General features: G+C 37.1%; 2 protein-coding genes across 2 annotated transcripts in view; both read right to left on the bottom strand.

Moving 5' to 3' along the window:
• Positions 1-384: 384 nt before the first annotated feature.
• Positions 385-24660, bottom strand: LOC114892060 (Golgi phosphoprotein 3-like). The gene is given in 2 exon segments (XM_029216792.1): positions 385-836; positions 24624-24660. Coding segments are annotated over 2 exon segments (462 nt in total). The 3' UTR covers positions 385-411.
• Positions 22949-24777, bottom strand: part of CUNH5orf22 (chromosome unknown C5orf22 homolog) — a 28125-nt gene continuing 26296 nt past the window's right edge. Inside the window, exon 12 of the transcript XR_003792801.1 lies at positions 22949-24099. The gene's annotated coding sequence lies outside the window, so the exon portion shown is untranslated. The remainder of the gene's footprint in view (positions 24100-24777) is intronic.

The following is a 24777-nucleotide window of genomic DNA, read 5'->3' as shown; positions in this document are numbered from 1 at the left end:
ATCACTATACTGTATACCTGAACCTCATACAACATTGTAAATCAAACTATGCTTCAATAAAAAACAAAAATCGGCAAAAAAAGGAAAGAAAGAAACTGGAGGTAGTTTGAAAGTAAATATAACAAAAATCCAAAGCCTATTACAGTGAGAACGGCGACTCTCTTGAAGTCTAGAAGGAATGAAATGTCAATAGGCAGTAAAACTTTTTTTTCTAAACTTAAAAAAGGTTTAGAAAGGTCTCTCATACCAGCAGCTTCCTGCAGGTACACACCCACAACAGGAAAAGCCACCCACCATTTCATAAAACAAAAACCAGTTATAGTGTGGGAAGTACAAACTGCAGAAAACCAGGAGTCCCTGGAAGAAAAATGATCCTGCGAGAGAAAGGAGGACGCTCGGTTCTGCGCAGCGTCACTTGGTGAAGGCGGCCACCACTGCCCACAGCACCTCGTTGGTGCTGGCCTTCAGACACTCCACCTCAGGGTCTAAGTCCAGGAGCTGCCGCACCCGCTTGGTGGCTAAATCGTACTGCTCGTCCAGGAGGGGCGCGAACGCGTTCTCCAGGACATCCGAGGCGTGGGCCAGGTAGATGAGGGCCAGCAGGCGCTTGTCCATGCGGTGAGGGTCGTTCACCCACTTGTCAAGAACGGCTTCCTGCACCTTCTTGATGAGGCGCTGCTTAATGCTGTTCTTGGTGAGGGGATGTGTCGTCATGTCAAAAAGAAGGAAGTTCTGTTTCTCGGTTGTCAATACGCTCCTGTCTACCAGGTTTTAAGCTAATCATTCCTGCACGTTTCTTAATTGATAATGCAATTTTAATGAATTCCATGTCTCACCTAAACAAAAGCACTTAAAAGCTAGAGAAGAATTTCAGCTATTATTTTCTTTGTACTCTTAATAGGAATAGCAAAATGTGTTCATTGTAGCTGGTTTGCTTCTGGAGAAGTGGAATACAAGTGTTCTAGGACGGTATGTGTTCCCAGAACGTAAACTTCTTGTGGGACAAGAATCATATTTTATTGATCTCTATAGCCCGGCACCAGGTATATTTCCTGGAACATAGTATTGCTCAATAAGTATTTGGAAAAGAGAATGAATAAAGTATTCAAATACACGAATTAGAACAGATTGCTAATGGTTTTGGTGTGAGGTAGATATGAGTCAAATTGTAAAATGATAATTCCTGGTATATTTCTATCAACATAAAGTTGTCAATAAATAGCCAAAGTATAAATTAGAGGTTCATTTATTTTTATTTTTTAAATAAATTTTTAAAAGGAATAATTTTAAGATTTATAGAAAAGTTGCAAAGATAGTAAAGCGTTTCCACGTGCCCCACTGCTATTTCCCCATTAATGCAGCACATTTGTCACAATTAATGAACATCGATACATTAATATTAACTAAAGTCCATACACTCTTCACATTTCCTTGGTTTTTGCCTGATGTTCTTTTTTTGTTCCAGGATGCCACCCAGGTTATTATATTACCTTTATTTGTCATATTTTCTTAGGCTCCTCCTGGTGGTGACAGTTCTCCAATCTTCCCTTGCTTTTGGTGACCTTGACAGTGTTGAGAAGTAGTGGTCGTGTACTTTGTAGATTGTCCCTTTATTGGGATTTATCTGATGTTTTTCTCACGATGAGACTGAGGTTACAGGTTTGGGGGAGTGAGACCACAAAGGGTGCATACTATCAGCATGATTTATCACTGTTGGTGTTGACCTTGATCACCAGGCTGTGGGAGGGTTTGTCAGGTATCTCCAATATAAAGCTATTCCTCCCTCACACCTTTCTGTTCTGTATTCTTGGACGGAAGTCACTATGTGCAGCTCACATTTAAAGAGTGGTGGGTTATTCAGTACTTCCTTGAGAGTGAGGTATTTACATAAATTATTTGGAACTGGAAGTTGTATTTTTCATTAAAGAATTAAATTGAGATTCTCAATAAAGATGGCTGGTTGAATAAATATTCTCTTCATGATGAAAATGCTATGAAAATAAGAGTAAAAGGATTTCTATAGAAGCACAAACCCATAATAATAACAGGAAAGAACACAAGAGCAGTAAAATTTCGGATACTGCAAAGTAGGTGAAAAAGTGGTAGGTGGATTAGTGGATGCAAGAAAGCTAATCCAAAACTGGCAGTGGGCAGAGAAGGGAGGTACCCTACTTTACATGGCAGAAGCCCAGAGGCTCAGAAATTGGCACCAGATAGCTGTGGGAATGGTGGGGGGCGGGGAGAAGATAATGGTAGGGCTAAGAATAGAAAGACTGTTTGAAAGTCTATTTAAAAAGCATCTCCAGATCTCCTTCTCTACTCTGTGCAGTAGAAGATAATAAAACAGAGGGTCTCTGGACTCAGGGACACCAGGCACAGCTGAAGGAGGCAGGGATCTCCCACTGAAAACAGGGGGATTAAGTAAGAGTTTATGTCCTAGAATTTGGGACATTTCAGCCTTTTCCCTCCTCTTGACTCCCGGAATACTGGAAGCTAGGATTATACCCTCCAGCCAAGACACTGGAAGAGTCTTTTCTGGAAAATACCACCAGCCCAAGAGAAAAGGATGAAAAACACTGATATGAAGATTTCCCCAAAGAAGCCCCCACTTCACCACCACCCACCATGCACACTTAACAGCTTCCAAGTAACTTATTTGGCCTCTTTTTCCAAATATGAGCAGACTGCTAGAGAATGCCATACATTTGGGAAAAATTCTCTAATGCGAAACACAGAGTACAAAATAAAATATTAAAATAACAAAAAGATGTTTCTAATTCCTCCAAAGTGGAAACTACACAAACGTCTGGTCAACTGGTGAATGTCAAAACAAAATGTGATACATCAGCACAAGGGAATACTCTGCAACAATAAAGAGGAATGAACTCCTGAGGCATGCTGCAACAAGGATGGCCTTCAGAAACAGCACGTGAAGTGAAAAAGCAGACACAGAAGAACATATACTGTATGATTCGATTTATACGAAATGCCTAGAAAACGCAAATGGGTAGAGACAGAAAGCAGATTATTGGCTGATTGGGACTAGGGTTAGGAATGGAGATGAATTGCAAACGGGCACCAGAGACCTTTCTGGGGTGATGGAAATGTTCTAAAACTGGACTGCAGTGATGGTTGACTGACTCAATAAATATACTAAACATCAGTGAATTAGACACTCACAATGGGTGAATTTTATGGCATACGAATTACACTTCCAATAAACCTGTTTTTTAAAAAAAGGAACTCAGAGGACACTGAAACTATGAAGGGAGAAGAAAAATGTGGAAAAAAAAGGCATTACTGTTCTCAGAGAAATAAGAGAATATTGTATCCATAAAACAGGAAAACAAAATGGTCGTTTTAAAAAGAAGAATATTCAGAGAACAACAACAACAAAAATACTAGGAAAATAAAAATTGGATGGCAGAACTGGAAAACCCAGTAGAAAAGTAGAGGATATAGTTAGGGAATCCAAAACTTAGGGCAAAATGGCAAATAGTTGGACAATAAGAGAGAAAACTTAAGAAATTAATTGGTCAATCCAGGGGGCCCAACAACTAAATAATATGAGCTCCAGAAAGGGTGAACAGAAGAGAATGATGAAGAAAAGTGTTGAACTTCCCTGGTGGCACAGTGGTTAAGAATCCACCTGCCAATGCAGGGGACACGGGTTTGAGCCCTGGTCCAAGAAGATCCCACATGCCGTGGAGCAACTAAGCCCCGTGCACCACTAGAACTACTGAGCCTGAGCTCTAGAGCCCTCGAGCCACAACTACTGAAGCCCGTGCACCCTAGAACCTGTACACCGCAACTACTGAGTCCACGCGCCACAACTACTGAAGCCTGCATGCCTAGAGCCTGTGTTCTGCAACAAGAGAAGCCACCACAATGAGAAGCCTGCGCACTGCAACGAAGAGTAGCCCCTGCTCGCCGCAACTAGAGAAAGCCCACGCGCAGCAACAAAGACCCAACGCAAAAAAAAAAAAAAGTAAGCCATCAATTTAAAAAGAAAGAAAAGGAAAGTGTTAATAAAATAACATAGGAGAATTTTCCAGGGCTGAGGAACATGAGCCTTTTTCAAAAAAAGGCCCATTGGATATCCAGCCCAATGAATAAAAGACAAATAAATAAATAAAAATAAAGAAAAACAATTTAAAAACCCATTAAGCAATTTAAAAAAAATCCAAAAGACTCATTATCATAAAATTTCAAACACTAGTGCACTAGTGGTAAACAGAAGGCTCTAAAAGTTCGGGTGGGGGGTGGATGTTAGGGGGAGACAGTTAATGAGCAGAAGAGTGTAAGAATGGCATCAAACTTCTTGAATGGGAGGTAGAAGATAATGAAGCTGCACCTTCACATTTCCAAAGGAAATTTTTACTCTCCATCAAGTGAGAGGGTAGAAAAAAGACAATTTAGACCTCTAGACATATCCTTCCCAAGCACCTTTCTTAGGAAGCTATTTGGGAATGTGCACACACACATACCACAGTCACACGAAAGGGCTCCCTTTAGAAGGAGGATATTGGGATACATGGGGTTGAGGAAACAGAGGATCTAATAGAAGCAAAAGGAATCCCCAGGGTGATGGCCAGTGGAAGTTCCAATACAACAGAGGAGCAAAGGCCCACAATGGAAGCATCTAGATTGTAACCAGAAGGTGGAGGCACTAGGACTGTCTTGGACTGAAGCAGGCTGGGGGTCCAGGATGTAGTTCTTCAGTTATTTAACATGTTTTGTATAAAATGTAATGAGAGACATTTTACAGAGCTGTTGAGGATATGGGAATATTTAGTCAGATATTCAAAGGAAATTAAGAAAATGTCTTCAAATAAGGCAATTATTAACTCCAAAAACCACAAGTTATGTAAGAAAGGATATATAATCATGCTACTTGATGCAAAAACATACTATGTACTACACATACATTGTCAAAATTAAGAAAACACTGAACATAGATTTAACAGATATTTAAGATATAATTTTATTGAGAAGATGGTGGAAAGGAAAGAGTGGTATACCTGAGCTAAAATCCTTGTTATCTATAATTGGAAATCAACAGGTAAGTCTATTCCGATGAGTCAAGAGATACCAGTATATATTATGCATATTATTTAGAAATTAGAAAGTAAAATCAGAGAAAATAGCTAAAAAAGTTGAAATTGATTACTTGGCAGACGATGGGAGTAGAAAGGTAAAGAAAAGAGACTGCTGTTTTATAAAAGTTACTTTTAGCAATATTTGATCTTTTATACTATTCAAACAGCACTTTGACAAAAATAAAAGTTGATTAAAAATAACACGTCATGGGCTTCCCTGGTGGCACAGTGGTTGAGAGTCCACCTGCCAATGCAGGGGACACGGGTTCCCGCCCCGGTCCGGGAAGATCCCACATTTTGCGGAGCGGCTGGGCCGCTGAGCCATGGCCGCTGAGGCCTGCGCGTGCGGAGCCTGTGCTCCGCAATGGGAGAGGCCACAACAGTGAGAGGCCCGCGTACCGAAAAAAAACCAAAAACCAAAAAAAACACGTCATTTTACTGAATGCAAAAAAATGTATAAAGTTATACAATAACAAGAAACAGGAAACTTCAAATTATGGTATTAATACTCAATTTAATATACATAAAATTTTATTTAATCATATGAATTATACCAAAAAGACACAATTTGGAAAAGCCATTTTGCAATTTATGATTTGCTTTATAAAACTGGAGTTTTAAAATTATGATAATTAATTCATGAAAAGTTGAGGATTTGATTCCTGCTTTCTGAAGTTTATTAATATTTAAAGCCTGAGTCTATTTTTGAAGTATAAAGAACTTTACCAAATTAAAGAGTGGCAAATCATTCCTCTTTGAAGAAAAACATTACAATTTGCATTCAAATTCCTTATCTTTTTAAAAGAGGAAAGACAGCATTTATTTTAGGCCTTATTATATTTACTATCCTGAGTCTGTAAATGGAAATTATACCCAAACGATGAATGTAATCCTGATTACTTCTTTCTTTTGGGTTAAACATAAGTTCACACACCCATACTTAAATATTAAGAAATCAGCAACAGTTATTTTACCCATCTGCAGTCTGAGCCCAATGATGGGACAGCCTTCCCGCCTCCCTTCCTTCCAGAAGCATTTACTTTGTTCCTAGTATTGGCTGGGTGTTGAGGATACAAAAAAGAATAAAATATGATCTTCTTCTACCAAGAAATTACAAGCTAGTGCCACTTTATACAACTAACCATAAAACAACATGGAAAGGGTGAGAGGAACAAAGTTCTACAAGAATAGAGAGGAATCAGAATTTACAGGGTGTCTGGAGACAGAGCATACTGGAAGACACTCTCCAAAGAGTACACTTTCTCTCTTTGACTTGGAGAGTTGGACAAGCCAAGGGAGAGGCCTAATGCCCTGGGACAGAGGGATCAGCAAGCGCAAAGCATCCAAGGCTACGCAGGTACAGTGAGACGCAGACTACCTGGAAACGCTGCCTCCCAAGGTGGTCCACCTGTGGTCCCTGGTTACCCTGACTACACACTCCCCCAAAGTCACCCACACACACCGGGAGGAGGAGAGATACGCTGGGGTGTTTCATTAGAACCGGACATTCCTGGGTGGAGGGCAGGTGGGGGAGGGAGGGTGCTCTAGAGAACAAGCCATGCCTGTTTCATTTCTAGCACAAAGAAGAATGTATTGTAAGTTCATTCGAACAAATGACTGCTCTATGAATAGTGCTAAATTTAAATTTCTTGGACAAAAGGATTTTCCTCATGTTCCAGATGACTCAGGTTAACGTGAGAAAAGACTTGACAATTTATACATGCAAATTGGACGTGAGATGTTCTTTCGTTCAACAATTATTTATTGGGCATCTGCTATGGGTTTCTGTCAGTGTTCAAGGCACCAAGAACAAAAAAATCCTCACACTTGTGACCCATATTCTAGTGACTTCTATTCATTTATAGTTCATCTTTCTGAATTAAAAAAAAAAAGTCATTGCCAGAAATCAACTTAAAAATTCATGAAAAACAACAAGCATTAACCGTTTCGCACAGGGAACTATATTCAATATCTTGTAAAAACCTAAAATGGAAAAGAATCGAAAAAAGAATATAGATATATATATGACTGAATCATTTTGCTGTTCATCTGAAACTAATACAATATTGTAAATCGACTACATGTCAATTAAAAAAATTTCATGAAGGCCAATTTAAGGGACTTACCAACAATACTGAAGAAGACTTAGATATAAATGTGACAAAATGATTTAAAAACCTGTATTAGAAGAAAATTGTATCATTGCCCTTTATACCATAAAACTGAAAGGACTTCTATGATAAATATGTAGTCTAGTGCCACCTTGTGTTCAAATTACTCAATTACAATGTGATTTAATAGGAAAGATTCTGTACTGTATTCATTTCCTATTTTTCCTATTGCAGCTGTAACAAATTGCCACAAATTTAAGCCTTTAAAACAACACAAATACATCATTTTATAATCCTGTAGGTGATAAGGGTGTAATGGATTGCAGTGGGCTAACATCAAGGTATCAGCAGGGCTGTGTTCCTTCAAGATCCTAGAGAAGAATCTGTTTTCTTACATTTTCCACCTCCTAGAGGCTGCCTGAATTCCTTAGCTGGTGGCTCCCTACTAAGCTTGGAGCCAGCAATGGCTAGTTGAGTCTTCTCATGGTGAATCACTCTGACACTGCCTCTCCTGTTTCACTTATAAGAACCCTTGTTATTACATAGGCCTCACCTGAATAATCTAGGATACTCGCCCCATCTCAAAATCAGTTAATTAGCAAACAATTCCACCTGCTACCTCATTTCTCCCTTACCATGTAACAGAACATATTCACAGGTTTTGGGGATTACAATACGTACATCTTTGGGAAGGGGGCATTATTCCGCCTACCACACAGTCTGTTGGTTTTTTTTTTCTGGGGGCAAATATGCTACTTCTTATGCTTCAATCAAATGGTAAAGATATTAAATTAAAACTGGGGGGTTCTTGGACTTTATTTGGAACTCGGAATTGATGAAAAACAACAAAAAACTCTTTTACCAATGTCTATGACACAAACCAAGCATTTAGAAACCACCCCCACCCTGTGAATATTTACTTTACTAATTAGCTTTATAATCTTAGCTAGAAAGACCCAAATTAAATATAAACATATTCTTAAATTCTCCCATAAGGTTAACAACTGATTTCTCAGCAGAAACTCTACAAGCCAGAAGGGAGTGGCACGATATATTTAAAGTGATGATAGGGAAGAACCTACAACCAAGATTACTCCACCTAACAAGGATCTCGTTCAGATTCGACGGAGAAATCAAAAGCTTTACAGACAAGCAAAAGCTAAGAGAATTCAGCACCACCAAACCAGCTCTACAACAAATGCTAAAGGAACTTCTCTAAGTGGGAAACACATGAGAAGAAAAGAACCTACAAAAACAAACCCAAAACAATTAAGAGAATGGTAATAGGAACACAAATATTGATAATTACCTTAAATGTGAAGGGATTAAATGCTCCAACCAAAAGACGCAGGCTTGCTGAATGGATACAAAACCAAGACCCAGATATATGCTGTCTACAAGAGACCCACTTCGGACCTAGGGAAACATACAGACTGAAAGTGAGTGGATGGAAAAAGAAATTCCATGGAAATGGAAATCAAAACAAAGCTGGAGTAGCAACACTCATATCAGATAAAATAGACTTAAAATAAAGATTGTTACAATTTGGACACTACATAATGATCAAGGGATCAATCCAAGGAGAAGATTTAACAATTATAAATGCATATGCACCCAAACATAGGAGCACCTCAATACATAAGGCATATGTTAACAGCTATAAAAGAAGAAATCGACACTAACACAATAATAGTGGGAGACTTTCACACCTCACTTACACCAATAGATCATCCAGACAGAAAATTAATACAGAAACACGAGCTTTAAATGACAAAATAGACCAGATAGATTTAATTGATATTTATAGGACATTCCATCCGAAAACAGCAGATTACACTTTCTTCTGAAGTGCACACGGAACATTCCCCAGGATACATCACATCTTGGGTCACAAATCAACACTTGGTAAACTTAAGAAAATTGAAATCATATCAAGCATCTTTTCCGACCACAACACTATGAGATTAGAAATATTTTACAGGTAAAAAAATGTAAAAAACACAAACACATGGAGGCTAAACAATACATTACTAAATAACCAAGAGATCACTGAAGAAATCAAAGAGAAAATCAAAAAATACCTAGAGACAAATGACAATGAAAACACGAAGATCCAAAACCTATGGGATGCCCCAAAAGCAGTTCTAAGAGGGAAGTTTATAGCTATACAAGCCTACCTCAAGAAACAAGAAACACTCAAATAAACAATCTAACCTTTCACCTAAAGGAACTAGAGAAAGAAGAACAAACAAAACCCAAAGTTAGCAGAAGGAAAGAAATCATAAAGATCAGAGCAGAAATAAATGAAATAGAAACAAAGAAAACAATAGCAAAGATCAATAATACTAAAAGCAGGTATTTGAGAAGATAAACAAAACTGATAAACATTTAGGCAGACTCATCAAGAAAAAGAGGGAGAGAAAAAAAAAAGAAAAAGAAAAAGAGGGAGAGGACTCAAATCAACAAAATTAGAAACGAAAAAGGAGATGTTACAACACTGCAGAAATACAAGTCATCATAAGAGACTAATACAAGCAACTCTATGCCAGTAAAATGGACAACCTGGAAGAAATGGAAAAATCATTAGAAAGGTATAACCTTCCAAGACGGAAACAGGAAGAAATAGAAAATATGAACAGACCAATCACAAGTAATGAAATTGAAACTGTGATTAAAAATCTTCCAACAAACAAAAGTCCAGGAACAGATGGCTTCACAGGTGAATTCTATCAAACATTTAGAGAAGAGCTAACACCCATCCTTCTCAAACTCTTCCAAAAGATTGCAGAGGAAGGAACACTCCCTAACTCATTCTACAAGGCCACCATCACCCTGATACCAAAACCAAAGATACTACAAAAAAAGAAAATTATAGACCAATATCACTGATGAATATAGATGCAAAAATCCTCAACAAAATACTAGCAAACAGAATCCAACAACACATTAAAAGGATGATACACCATGATCGAGTGGGATTTATCCCAGGGATGCAAGGATTCTCCAGTATAAACAAATCAATCAATGTGATATACCATATTAACAAATTGAAGAATAAAAACCATATGATCATCTCAATAGATGCAGAAAAACTTTCGACAAAATTCAACACCCACTTATGATAAAAACTCTCTAGAAAGTGGGCACAGAGGGAATCTACCTCAACATAATAAAGGCCATATACGACAAACCCACAGCAAACATCATTCTCAATGGTGAAAAACTGAAAGCATTTCCTCTGAGATCAGGAACAAGACAAGCAAGTCCACTCTCACCACTATTAGCTAACAGAGTTTTGGAAGTCCTAGCCATGGCAATCAGAGAAGAAAAAGAAATAAAAGGAATACAAATTGGAAAAGAAGAAGTAAAATTGTCACTGTTTGCAGATGACATGATACTATACATAGAGAATCCTAAAGATGCCACCAGAAAACTACTAGAGCTAATCAGTGAATTTGGTAAAGCTGCAGGATGCAAAATTAATGCACAGAAATCTCTTGCATTCCTATACACTAGCAATGAAAGATCAGAAAGAGAAATTAAGGAAACAATCCCATTCACCATTGCAATAAAAAGAAAAAAATACCTAGGAATAAACCTACCTAAGGAGGTAAAAGACCTGTACTCAGGAAACTATAAGACACTGATGAAAGAAATCAAAGATGACACAAACAGATGGAGAGATATACCATGTTCTTGGACTGGAAGAATCAATATTGTGAAAATGACTATACTACACAAAGCAATCTACAGATTCAATGCAATCCCTATCAAATTACCAATGGCATTTTTTACACAACTAGAACAAAAAATCTTAAAATTTATATGGAGACACAAAAGACCCCGAATAGCCAAAGCAATCTTGAAGGAAAAAAACGGAGCTGGAGGAATCAGACTCCCTGACTTCAGACTATACTACAAAGCTACAGTAATCAAGACAATATGGTAATATGGTACTGGCACAAAAACAGAAATATAGATCAATGGAACAGGATAGAAGGCCCAGAGATAAACCCACATACCTATGGCCAACTAATCTATGACAAAGGAGGCAAGGATATACAATGGAGAAAAGACAGTCTCTTCAATAAGTGGTGCTGGGAAAACTGGACAGCTACATGTAAAAGAATGAAATTAGAACACTCTCTCACACCATACACAAAAATAAACTCAAAACGGATTAGAGAACTAAATGTAGGACCGGACACTATAAAACTCTTAGAGGAAAACATAGGAAGAACACTCTTTGACATAAATCACAGCAAGATCTTTTTTGACCCACCTCCCAGAGTAATGGAAAAAAAACAAAAATAAACAAATGGGACCTAATGAAACTTAAAAGATTTTGCACAGAAAAGGAAACTATAAACAAGACTAAAAGACTACCCTCAGAATGGGAGAAAATATTTGCAAACGAATCAACGGACAAAGGATTAATCTCCAAAATACATAAACAGCTCAGGCAGCTCAATATCAAAAAAAACAAACAACCCAATCAAAAAATGTGCAGAAGACCTAAATAGACTTTTCTCCAAAGAAGTTATACAGATTGCCAACATACACATGAAGAACAGTACATATACATATGAAGAACAACATACTATGGAGAACAGTATGGAGGTTCATTAAAAAACTAAAAACAGAATTACCATATGACCCAGCAATCTCACTACTGGGCATATACCCTGAGAAAACCATAATTCAAAGACACATGAACCCCAATGTTCACTGCAGCACTTTTTACAGTAGCCAGGTCATGGAAGAAACCTAAATGTCCATTGACAGATGAATGGATAAAGAAGATGTGGTACATATATACGATGGAATATTACTCAGCCATAAAAAGGAACGAAATTGGGTCATTTGTAGAGATGTGGATGGACCTAGAGATTGTCATACAGAGTGAAGTAAGTCAGAAAGAGAACAATAAATATATATTAATGCATATATGTGGAATCTAGAAAAATGGTACAGCTGAACTTATTTCTAAGGCAGAAATAGAGACACAGACATAGAGAACAAACATACAGACAGCAAGTGGGGAAAGGGGAATGAGGGCTGGGATGAATTGTGAGACTGGGATTGACATATATACACTAATATGTATAAAATAGATAACTAATAAGAACCTGCTGTGTAAAAAATAAAATAAAATAAAATTCAAAAAAAAAGAATGAACTATGAACATTTTCTCACACCATATACAAATATAAACTCAAAATGGAAAAAAAAACTGTTAAATTATTTCAAATTGACAAAGGCAGGTATAAGTCCAAATATTGTTTGATAATACACAAAGTATAAAAGTAGAGGGTCTTTGTTTACTGGGCAATAGGTTTTGTTCAAAAACTGGTCAGAATTAAGCTCATAAAAACTCAAAAATAGAAACCTCTGGGGACTTACCTGGCAGTCCAGTGGTTAAGACTCCACGCTTCTGCTGCAGGGGGCACTGGTTTGATCCCTGGTCAGGGAACTAAGATCCTGCATAGCTGCAGGGTGCAGCCAAAAAACAAAAACAAAAACAAAACTCTGAAGGGATTAAAGGAGGAGAGAAAAGAGAAAGAGAACAGGTAGATTGTGGTTCTTTACATGTACCTACCTCTCCATTACTGTAGCAGGTGAGCACCCCAATTTTTATAGGTCATTTTCCAGCAAGGGCAAGAGAGACTGCTCTGCACCCACCAGGTTTCAATGGGCCGCTCCTCGAGTGGCTTTCAGAGTCACTGGATGATCCAGAGTCAGAGGATGATGTAGGTAGGGTATGCTAATCAAACATCGAAGGAAAATCAACAAGATACAATGCTTGGGTTTTCAGCAGGGTTCTGCCAGCCTTCTCTGGAATGTCATGTATAGTGTTCTGAGGGAAGGGTACATCAATATTATCCAGGTGGGCTGAGGAAAAAAAAAACATAATGGCAGACTTATTTTTCTGTTATAAAATTTTTAGCCAACTATTAGTAGGACTGAGTAGTAGTAATGCAAATCTTTCCAGGGCCAGGGTATTGCTTTTTGTCCAGCTTGAGGAACACTTCATCAAAATATTAAAGTGCCTCAAACAGAATCTCCTTACAAAGTATTTTCATGGATAGCAGTCATTAAATTGCAGCTCAAGTCTTGGCAGTAACGTGTTATAGTTTTCACTGTAGAGGTCTTACACGTCTTTTGTTAAATTTGTTCCTAAGTATTTTGTGGATTTTAATGCTTGTTTAAATGCTAATGATTTTATTTCTTCCTTTGTAATATGTATGACTTTTATATCTTTTTCTTACCTTTTTACATTGGCTAAGGTCTCCAGTATAATACTGAAAAAAGTGGTGAGAGTGAACATCTTAGCTTTGTTTATTATCTTGCGGGAAGAATATTCAATATTTCACCTTTAGGTATGATATTATCTTTAGGTTCTTCCTAAATGCTTTTAAATTTAACAGAAAGTTCCCTTTCATGTCCTAGTTTGCAAAGAGGTTTTTGTTTTAAAATCATGATGGCTATTGAATTTTATGAGGCATGTTTGCATTTATTGGTATGGTTATATGGTTTTTCTCCTTTATTGTGTTACAGTGGCAAATAACACCAACTGATTTTCAAATTTAAGGCAACCTTCTATTCCTAGAATACACCTACTTAATCATGATGTAGTAATACTGCTTTTGACTTGCTAATATTTTGTGAAAGATTTTTGCAACTTAAGAGATGTTGGTCTCCAATTTTCTTGTAGGTTTCTGTCAAGTTTTTGGCAGTATTATCTTGGCTTCATAAAATGAGTTGGGAACACTTTCTATTTTCTAAAGGAGTTTGTGTAAGATTAGTATAATTTCTTCCTTAAATGTTTGATAGAATTCCCGAAGAAAACCATCTGGACCTGCAGTTTTCTTTGCAGGAAGGCTTTCCATCATCAATTCAACTTTAAAAATAGAGTTATGAAAATTTTGTATTTCTTTTTGTATCAGTGTGGTAAGTTGTGTTTTTAAAAGAACTCTTTCTTTTAATCTATTTGTCAAGTTTATAGGCATAAAGTTATTCACTACATTCCTTTATTTGCCTTTTAATGTATGTAGGGTCTGTGGTGATATTCCCTCCTTCACTTTTAATGGTGGTAATGTGTACTTTCCCTCCTTTTTTTCTTGATCAGTCTTCAGCATTCCCAAAAGTATGTCTATGTCTGTGTTCTTTTTTCCCCAGGACAAGTAAAAAGGATGATCTTCTTTCAATATGAAGAGGTAGTACCCTCTTCTCTTTTCTTCTATTTCCCATCAAACACACACACACACACACACACACACATGCACACGAGCATATACACTTACAGATAAGGCAGACTATATCTAGGAGATCCCTCATTTTCCTAATGATAAGTTCCTCAAAAAGTTCTTTGGGCAACTAGAACATATAAACTTCGGGGGATATAGACAAAATTTTTAAATGTCTACTTATAATTGTTAATTACTATGATTATACATCTGTATTTCACATCATATGTTTTACTGAGTTTTTTGGAATGTAAATTAATTTTTTTAATTGAGTATATTTGACATACAATATTATATGTTTCATGTATAGTATTGAGCTTTTGTGTTAAAATATATGTATCGTATAAAACTGAAAATTTAAATGTGTCATTTATTATATGTCAATTATACCTCAATGAAACTGTTAAAGAAAAAAATATGTGTATCATAAAATTTACCGTTTTAAGTGTACAATTCAGTGGCATTAAGTGCTTTCACAATGTTGTGCAACCAATACCACTATCCATTTCTAGAACTTTATCATCCCAAACAGAAAATCTGTGCCCATTAAACAACTCCCCATTGCCCCTTCCTTCCAGGCCCTGGTAACCTCTATTCTACTTACTGTCTCTATGAATTTGCCTGTTCTAGGTACCTCATAGAAGTAGAATCATACAATACTTGTCCTTTTGTGTTTGGCTTATTTCACTTAGCAAAATGTTTTCGAGGTTCATCCATGTTGTAGCATGTATCAGAATTCCATTCCTGTTTATGGTTGAATAATATCCCATTGTATATATATACAACAACTTGTTTATCCATTCACCTGTAGATGAACTTTTGGGCTGTTTCCACCTTTTGACTATTGTGAATAATGCTGTTATGAATATTGGTGAACAAGTGCCTGTTTGAGTCCCTGCTTTCAGTTTTTTTGTGGTATATACATTGGAATGGAATTGCTGGGTCATACGGTAATTCAATGTTTAACTTTCTTAGGAACTGCTAAACTATTTTCCACAGCGGCTAAACCATTTTACTTTCCTACAGCAATACATGAAGATTCCAATTTCTCCAAAGCATTGCCAACACTTGTTATTTTCCTTTTTTGTTTGTTTTTGTTGTTTGTTTTAGAATCATAGCCATCCTAATGGGCATAGAGTGGTATCTCATTGTGGTTTGGATGTGCCTTTCCCTAATGACTAATGATGTTAGACATCTTTTCATGTGTTTATTGTCTAGTTGTACATCTTCTTTGGAGAAATGCCTATTCAAGATCTTTTCCCATTTTTGAATTGAGGTTTTTTTTAACCCATTGCCTCATAGGAATTATTTATATATTCTGGATTAACATCCTTTATCAGATAGATGATTTGCAAGTATTTTCTGCTACTCTATAAACTGTCTTTTTACTTTCTTGATAATGTCCTTTAATGCACAAGTGTCTTTGATGAAGTCCAATTTTTCTTTATTGCCTATGCTTTTGGTGTCATATCCAAGAAATTATTGCCAAATCCAATGTCATAAAGACTTTCCCCTATGTTTTCATTTTAAAGTTCTATACTTTTACCTCTTAAGTTTAAGCCTTTGATCTGTTTTGAGTTAATTTTTGTATATGGTATAAGGTAAAGATCCAACTTCATTCTTTTGCATGTGCATATCCAGTTTTCTCACTACCTTTTGTTAAAAAGACTGTCTTTCCCCATTTAATGGTCTTGGCACTCCTATTGAAAATCAACTGACCAGATATGCTTGGGTTTATTTGGGGGCTGTATTCTATTCTTTTGGTCTATATGTCTATCCTCATGCCACTATCACACTGTTTTGATTACTATAGGTAAGTAATAAGTTTTGAAATCAGGAAGTGTTAGTCTTACAAATTTGTTATTTTTCAAGATTGTTTTGGCTATTGTAGGCTTATATTGACTTTTAAATACTGATTTCCCCCCTCATATTTCATGATTCCATTTTAATCAAATATGTCACATGCAACTTCAATATAGTCTATTTTGGTAAAATTCTTTAAAGTGAATTAATTAAGCTCATATGAGATTGGAAAGTAGGGAAATGATGTCAGTATGCCGTGGAAACTATATTGGTTCATCTGCACAATTTCCCAGCATGTAATATTTTGTGCCATCAAATAGAGCAGGGAGATGCAAGCACATTGGCAGGGTTGAATATAGCAAATACAAAGAAATAGAGTATTGAGAACAATGCCCTTTCTCTCTATGTTCTCTTTTTCTTTTTAAATAATTTTCCACTTAGAGGAAAGTTGCAGAAATAGTACAAAGAGCTTACATATGCCTTTCTCCCAGCTTCCGTAATTTTCACAATTCCATAACCATTATACAATTACCAAAACCAGAAAAACAGCATTGGTGAATACTATTAACCAAACACAGATCTTATTTAAATTTCACTCATTTTCCCCTTAATGTCTTTTTTCTGCTTCAGGATCCAACCCATGATCCACATTGCATTTAGTTATTGGCTCCTTGGTTTCCTGCAATCTGTGATGGTTTCTCAGTCTTTCTTTGTCTTTCATGATCTTGATAGTTTGTAGAATGTCTTTCAACTTGGGTTAGTCTGATGTTTTCTCATGATTAGCTTGAGGTGTTGCATTTTTAGCAAGATTACCCCAGAAGTGATATTGTGTCCATCTCAGTGTATAATTATTTCAATGTGATTTGTTGCTGGTGATTTATTAACCTTGATCACTTGGCTAAGGAGGTGTCTGCGGATATTCTCCACAGTAAAGTTACCAGTTTTCCCTATGTAATTGACAAATATCTTAGAGAAATACTCTGAGACTATGAAATATCTTATTTCTTCTCGAACACTCACAACTGATTTTAGCATCCATCAAACTGACCAGACCTGCAACACTTACTATGGTGGTGTCTGCCTGGTGGTAATTTTTTTTATTTCTCTCATTTCTTCTACATTTATTAGTTGGAATTCTTTTGTAAGAAGAGATATTGTTTCCCCATACATGTATTTATTCAATTCCTTTTTTAAAAAATTTATTTATTTAATTTATTTTTGGCTGTGTTGGGTCTTCGTTGCTGCGTGCAGGCTTTCTCTAGTTGTGTAGAGTGGGGGCTACTTTTGGTTGTGGTGCGTGGGCTTCTCACTGCGGTGGCTTCTCTTGTTGTGGAGCATGGGCTCTAGAGCGCAGGCTCAGTAGTTGTGGCACACGGGCTTGGTTGCTCCATGGCATGTGGGATCTTCCCGGGCCAGGGCTTGAACCTGTGTCCCCTGCATTGGCAGGCGGATTCTCAACCACTGTGCCACCAGGGAAGCCCTTCAATCCTTTTTTATGTTGGTTGGATTCATGGAAATTTGTTTTATTCTGAGCTCAAATTCAATACTATTATTATTATTATTATTATTTATGTTTTGCGGTACACGGGCCTTTTTTAACTTATGATTTCTTGGCTTTACAATGGTGTGAAGCTATACCCATTTCTACTTAGAATTTTTAATTTTGATCTTTTCCAGGCTAGTGACATGCGGTAGATACTCTCTTGTGATGCTGGGTGGGGGCAGCAAGCTGTAGCTCCATCAGCCATGTGACCATGAGTATAAACAACCAATACACGTACAACCATTCTGTACCCAGACAACCATGCTGTCTTTCACTTTTAGTACAGTATTTAATACTCCATGAGATATTCAATACTTTATTATAAAATTAGCTTTTGTGTTAGATGATTTTGCCCGACTGTAGACTAATGTTAGTGTTCTGCACACGTTTAAGGTAGGCTAGGCTAAACTATGATATTCAGTAGTTTAGGTGTATTAAATGCATTTTCAACTTTAAGATAGGTTTATTAGGACGTAACTCCATTGTAAGTCAGGGAATATATCTTTCGCACAAATAAGATACATACGTATTTTCTTTTTTTCTTAATAGATCTTTATTGGAGTATAATTGCTTCACGATACCGTGTTAGTTTCCGTTGTACACCAAAGTGAATCAGCCATATGCATACATATGTCCCCATATCCCCTCCCTCATGAGCCTTCCTCCCATCCTCCCTATCCCACCCCTCTAGGTCATCTCCTTCTATGTGAAGAGTAACATGCCATAGATACTCTTTTGTACTTTGCTTCTTCTCCACCCCCCTCCATATCGCCCCCCTTCTTCCTTTTGGCTCAGTTTGGTTACATGTTTTGTCTTAGATGGGCATAGTACTTAGTTTTCACCATCTTTATGCATTTTGATTTTGTTGCTATATCCCAGATGCCCCAACCATTTTTTATACCTCCTTTCATCAAGGTACTTTCAGCTTTCTTTTTTTTCTTAAAAGGTAAGATTCTAATCTTACTGTAGTAGTTCTTTACTAAGAGTTTAATTTATCTCTTGTTACTATGCCAGTATTTCTCACTGGATTATGCTTTAAAAAAATTCTCCAACCACAATGCTACGAAACTAGAAATCAACTATAAGAAAAAAAAAACTGCAAAAAACACAAACACATGAAGGCTAAACAATCTGCTCCTAAACAACCAATGGATCACTGAAGAAATCAAAGGGGAAATCAAAAAATACCTAGAGACAAATGAAAATGAAAACGCAATGATCCAAAACCTATGGGACACAGCAAAAGCAGTTCTAAGAGGGAAGTTTACACTGATACAAGCTTACCTCAGGAAACAAGAAAAATTGCAAATGAAAAATCTAAATTTACACCTAAAGCAGAGAGAAAGAAGAACAAACAAAACCCAAAGTGAGTAGAAGGAAAGAAACCATAAAGATCAGAGGCTAAATAAATGAAATAGAGACTAAAAAACAATAGAAAGGATCAATGAAACTAAAAGCTGGTTCTTTGAAAAGATAAACAAAATTGATAAACTTTAGCCAGATTCATCAAGAAAAAAAGGGAGGGGCTTCCCTGGTGGTCCAGTGGTAAAGAATCCGCTTTACAATGCAGGGGACATGGGTTCAATCCCTGGTCAGGGAACGAAGATCCCACATGCCATGGGGCAACTAAGCCCGTGTGCCACAACTGCTGAGCTCTCATGCCTCAACTAGAGAGCCTTCATGCCACAAACTACAGAGCCCACGTGCTCTGGAACCCGCGCCCCACAACTACAGAGCCTAGGTGCCCTGGACCCATGCGCCAAAACTAGAGAAGAGAAAACTCGCACGCCACAACTAGAGAGATCCCACATTCCTCAACGAAGATCCTGCATGCTGCAACTGAGACCTGATGCAGCCAAAAATAAATCTTAAAAAAAAAAAAAGGGAGATAACCAAAATCAATAAAATCAGAAATGAAAAGAGAGAAGTTACCACCAACAGCACAGAAATATAATACAAAGGATTGTAAGAGACTACTACAAGCAACTATACACCAATGAAATACGCAAGCTAGAAGAAATGGACAAATTCTTAGAAAGAAACAATCACCTAAAACTGAACCTGGAAGAAGTAGAAAATATGAGCTGACCAATTGCCAGTATTGAAATTAAGTCAGTAATTTTAAAGCTCCCAACAAACAAAAGTCCAGGACCAGATGGCTTCACAAGTCAATTCTACCAAACGTTTAGAGAAGAGTTAACTTCCATCCTTCCAAAACTATTCCAAAAGATTGCAGAGGAAGGAACACTTCCAAACTCATTCTATGAGGCCACCATCACCCTGATACAAAAACCAGGCAAAGATATCACAAAAAAAGAAAATTACAGGCCAATATCACTGATGAACATAGATGCAAAGATCCTCAACAAAATACTAGCAAACCAACTCTAACATTAAAAGGATCATAAACAATGATCAAGTGGGATTTATCCCAGGGATGCAAGGATTTTTCAATATCTACAGATCAATCAATGTGATATATCACATAACAAACTGAAGAATAAAAACCATATGATCACTCAATAGATGCAGAAAAAAGCTACAGTGATTAAGAATCCACCTGCCAATGCAGGGGACACGGGTTCAATCCCTGGGCTGGGAAGATCCCACATGCCGCAGAGCAACTAAGTCCATGTGCCACAACTACTGAGCCTGCGCTCTAGAGCCTGCGAGCCATAACTATTGAGCCCGTGTGCCACAACTACTGGAGCCCACAGGCCCTAGAGTCCATGTGCCACAACTACTGAGCTCATGCTCCATGACTACTGAAGCCTGCGCACTCTAGGGCCCATGTGTCGCAACTACTGAGCCTGCATGCTGCAACTACTAAAGCCCACGTGCCTAGAGCCCACGCTCCACAAGAGAAGCCACCACAATGGGAAGCCCGTGCACTGTAACGAAGAGTAGCCCCCGCTCACCACAACTAGAGAAAGCCTGCACGCAGCAATGAAGACCCAATGCAGCCAAAAATAATAATAATAAAATAAATAAAAACCCCTTAAAAAATATTCAACAACCATTTATGATAAAAACTCTCCAGAAAGTGTGCATAGAGGGAACCTACCTCAACATAATAAAGGCCACCCACAGCTAATATCACACTCAATGGTGAAAAACTGAAAGCATTCCCTTTAAGATCAGGAACAAGACAAGGATGCCCATTCTCGCCACTTATATTCAGCATAGTTTTGGAAGTCCTAGCCATGGCAATCAGAAAAGAAAAGGAAATGAAAGGAATACAAATTGGAAAGGAAGAAGTAAAACTGTCACTGTTTGCAGATGACATGATACTATACATAGAGAATCCTAAAGATGCCACCAGAAAACTACTAGATCTAATCAATGAATTTGGTAAAGTTGCAGGATACAAAATTAATGTATAGAAATCTCTTGCATTCCTATACACTAATGATGAAAAATCTGAAGGAAAAATGAAGGAAACACTCCCCGTTTACCATTGCAACAAAAAGAAAAAAATACCTAGGAATAAACCTATCTAGGGAGACAAAAGACCTGTATGCAGAAAACTATAAGACACTGATGAAAGAAATCAAAGATGACACAAACAGATGGAGAGATATACCATGTTCTTGGATTGGAAGAATCAATATTGTGAAAATGACTATACTACTCAAGGCAATCTACAGACTCAATGCAATCCCTATCAAATTAACCAGTGGCATTTTTTACAGAAGTAGAACAAAAAATCTTAAAATTTGTATGGAGACACAAAAGACCCCGAATAGCCAAAGGAGTCTTGAGGGAAAAAAACGGAGCTGGAGGAATCAGACTCCCTGACTTCAGACTATACTACAAAGCTATAGGAATCAAGACAATATGGTACTGGCACAAAAACCAGAAATATAGATCAATGGAACAGGATAGAAAGCCCAGAGATAAACCCATGCACCTATGGTCAACTAATCTAAGACAAAGGAGGCAAGGATATACAATGGAGAAAAGACAGTCTCTTCAATAAGTGGTGCTGGGAAAAGTGGACAAGCTACATGTAAAAGAATGAAATTAGAACACTCCCTAACACCATACACAAAAATAAACTCAAAATTTATTAGAGAACTAAATGTAGGACCGGACACTATAAAACTCTTAGAGGAAAGCACAGGAAGAACATTCTTTGACATAAATCACAGCAAGATCTTTTTTGACCCACCTCCCAGAGTAATGGAAATAAAAACAAAAATAAACAAATGGGGCCTAATGAAACTTAAAAGCTTTTGCAAAGCAAAGGAAACTACAAACAAGACTAAAAGACAACCCTCAGAATGGGAGAAAATATTTGCAAACGAATCAGTGGACAAAGGATTAATCTCCAAAATATATAAACAGCTCATGCAGCTCAATATTAAAAAAAACAAACAAGCCAATCAAAAAATGCGCATAAGACTAAACAGACATTTCTCCAAAGAAGACATACAGATGGTCAAGAAGCACATGAAAAGCTGCTCAACATCACTAATTATTAGAGAAATGCAAATCAAAACTACAATGAGGTATCACCTCACGCCAATTAAAATGAGCATCATCAGAAAATCTACAAACAACGAATGATGGAGAGGGTGTGGAGAAAAGGGAACACTCTTGCACTGTTGGTGGGAATGTAAATTGATACAGCCACTATGGAGAACAGTATGGACGTTCCTTAAAAAACTACAAATAGAACTATCATATGACCCAGCAATCCCACTACTGGGCTTATACTCAGAGAAAACCATAATTCAAAAAGACACATGCACCCCAATATTCACTGCAGCACTATTTACAATAGCCAGGTCATGGAAGCAACCTAAATGCCCATCGACAGAAGAATGGATAAAGAAGATGTAGTACATATATACAATGGAATATTACCCAGTCATAAAAAGGAACGAAATTGGGTCATTTGTAGAGATGTGGATGGATATAGAAACTGTCATACAGAGTGAAGTAAGTCAGAAAGAGAAAAACCAATATCGTACATTAACGCATATATATGGAACCTAGAAATAAGGTACAGATGAACTGGTTTGCAGGGCAGAAATAGAGACACAGATGTAGAGAACAAACGTATGGACACCAAGGGGCGAAAGTGGCGGCTGGGGGTGTGGGATGAATTGGGAGATTGGGATTGACATGTATACACTAATAAGTATGAAATGGATAGCTAATAAGAACCTGCTGTATAAAAAAATAAAATTAAATTCAAAAAAAATTAATATATAATCATGCACTTGTACCTGTACAAGTGTTTAGTGTTGTTTTGTGGTGTTTTATATTTTTCATAAGTGGGATGCTATTGAATTCAGTATTCTAAACCTTGCTTTTTATTCTTTTCATGTCAGTAGATATTGATTTACATCATTCTTTTAAATTACTACATAATATTTCATAGTAGGGCTTTACTATGGCTTATGTAGCCATTTATGAATATATCGATGGGTATTTAGGTTGTTGTCCTTTTTTCTTTTCTTTGCAACTATGAACTGGGGGTAAGAATATCTTTGTGCATGCCACTTAAAATACATGTTTGATGCATACAGGATAGATATTGAGAAATGGAATTGCTGGGTCATTGAGAATGAATAATTACCATTTTCAAAGTTACTGCCACGTTGCTTTTCAGAGAGCCTTAAATAATGTTTTTTCTATCAGTTGAATGGGAGAATACCATTTCCTCACATTCTTGATTGGTAGTATCAACATTTTTTATTTTTTGCCAATTATATGGTGAAAAGTTACATCTTATTTTAATTTACACGTCTGCAATGACTAGGGAGGATAACATTGATTTTTACATTTACTGATCATTTGATTTCTCCCACTCCATAACTGTCTAAGCTACGCATATACTTGTAGCCTTACTTATGAATTCTTAAATTAGCTTGTTAAACTATATACTAAATATTATTAGGATATTTGGGGGATTACATTGTCTTTATGGAACAATTTGGAGAGAACTGGCATCATAATATATTGAGACCATTAATAGTCTCCATTTATCTAGGCGTTTTTCTATGTCCTATAGTTTACTTTTTCCCCTGTAAAGATCTTATATATTTGTTATGTTTATTCTTAGGTGTTTTATACTTAGGTTTCTGTTGCAAATTCCCTTCCATTACATTTTCTAACTATCTATTGCTGGTGAACAGGAAAACCACCAGTTTGTGAATGATTACCTGCTATCCAGTCACTTTGCCGTACTCTGTTATTATTTGTCAGTTTTCATCACACTTGTTTTCACAATCTACCATTTGGTAGACTAATACTACTCTGGAGCTGCCACCTCTTATCCCAAGTCCCTAGGAATAACAGAAAAGTTATAAGAATACAATCCATAGCATGTAGAAATCTTCTTCTGGAGATAGTTTGTACATATACAAACACACTTTTTCTTTTCCCACTTATACAGCACAGTAGTATACTGAATAAACAGTTAATCATTTTCTGCTGCCTTCTGATAAGAGTGTTCAATGTCAGTACACAGAGAGGATCCCCTTCTATGTAAGGGTGCCACTATATGGATGTACAATAATTTACCCAGTGCCCCATGGAGGAAACCGGTGCCCAGTCCTCTATGATTACAATGAAAATACTTGTATGAAAGGCTTTGCATCAATATCTTCAGGATCAATTCCTAGCAGTGAAATTCCTAAACCTGGATCAAAAAGTATATACACCTTCAATATATATATTATACATATATATTTTTTGGCCATGCCGCGTACCTTGAGGGACCTTAATTCCCCAACCAGGGACTGAACCCACACCCTAGGCAGTGAAAACGTGAAGTCCTAACCACTGGACCCCCCGGGAATTCCCACACCTTCAATATTGACAGCCACCGTCCAGTTGCCCTTCATAGCGGCTGTTATCAATACACATTCGGAACAACAGTACATCAGCATGCTGTTTGCCTACACCTTCAGCAATACAACAGATGCTGTTTAAAACTGCTTGAAAGGAATATAGATGGAATT

Source organism: Monodon monoceros, unplaced genomic scaffold (assembly GCF_005190385.1).
Source record: "Monodon monoceros isolate NGI ecotype Baffin Bay Population unplaced genomic scaffold, NGI_Narwhal_1 Super_Scaffold_12, whole genome shotgun sequence".
NCBI lineage: Eukaryota > Metazoa > Chordata > Mammalia > Artiodactyla > Monodontidae > Monodon > Monodon monoceros.
This window is presented reverse-complemented; position numbering and strand designations above follow the sequence as displayed.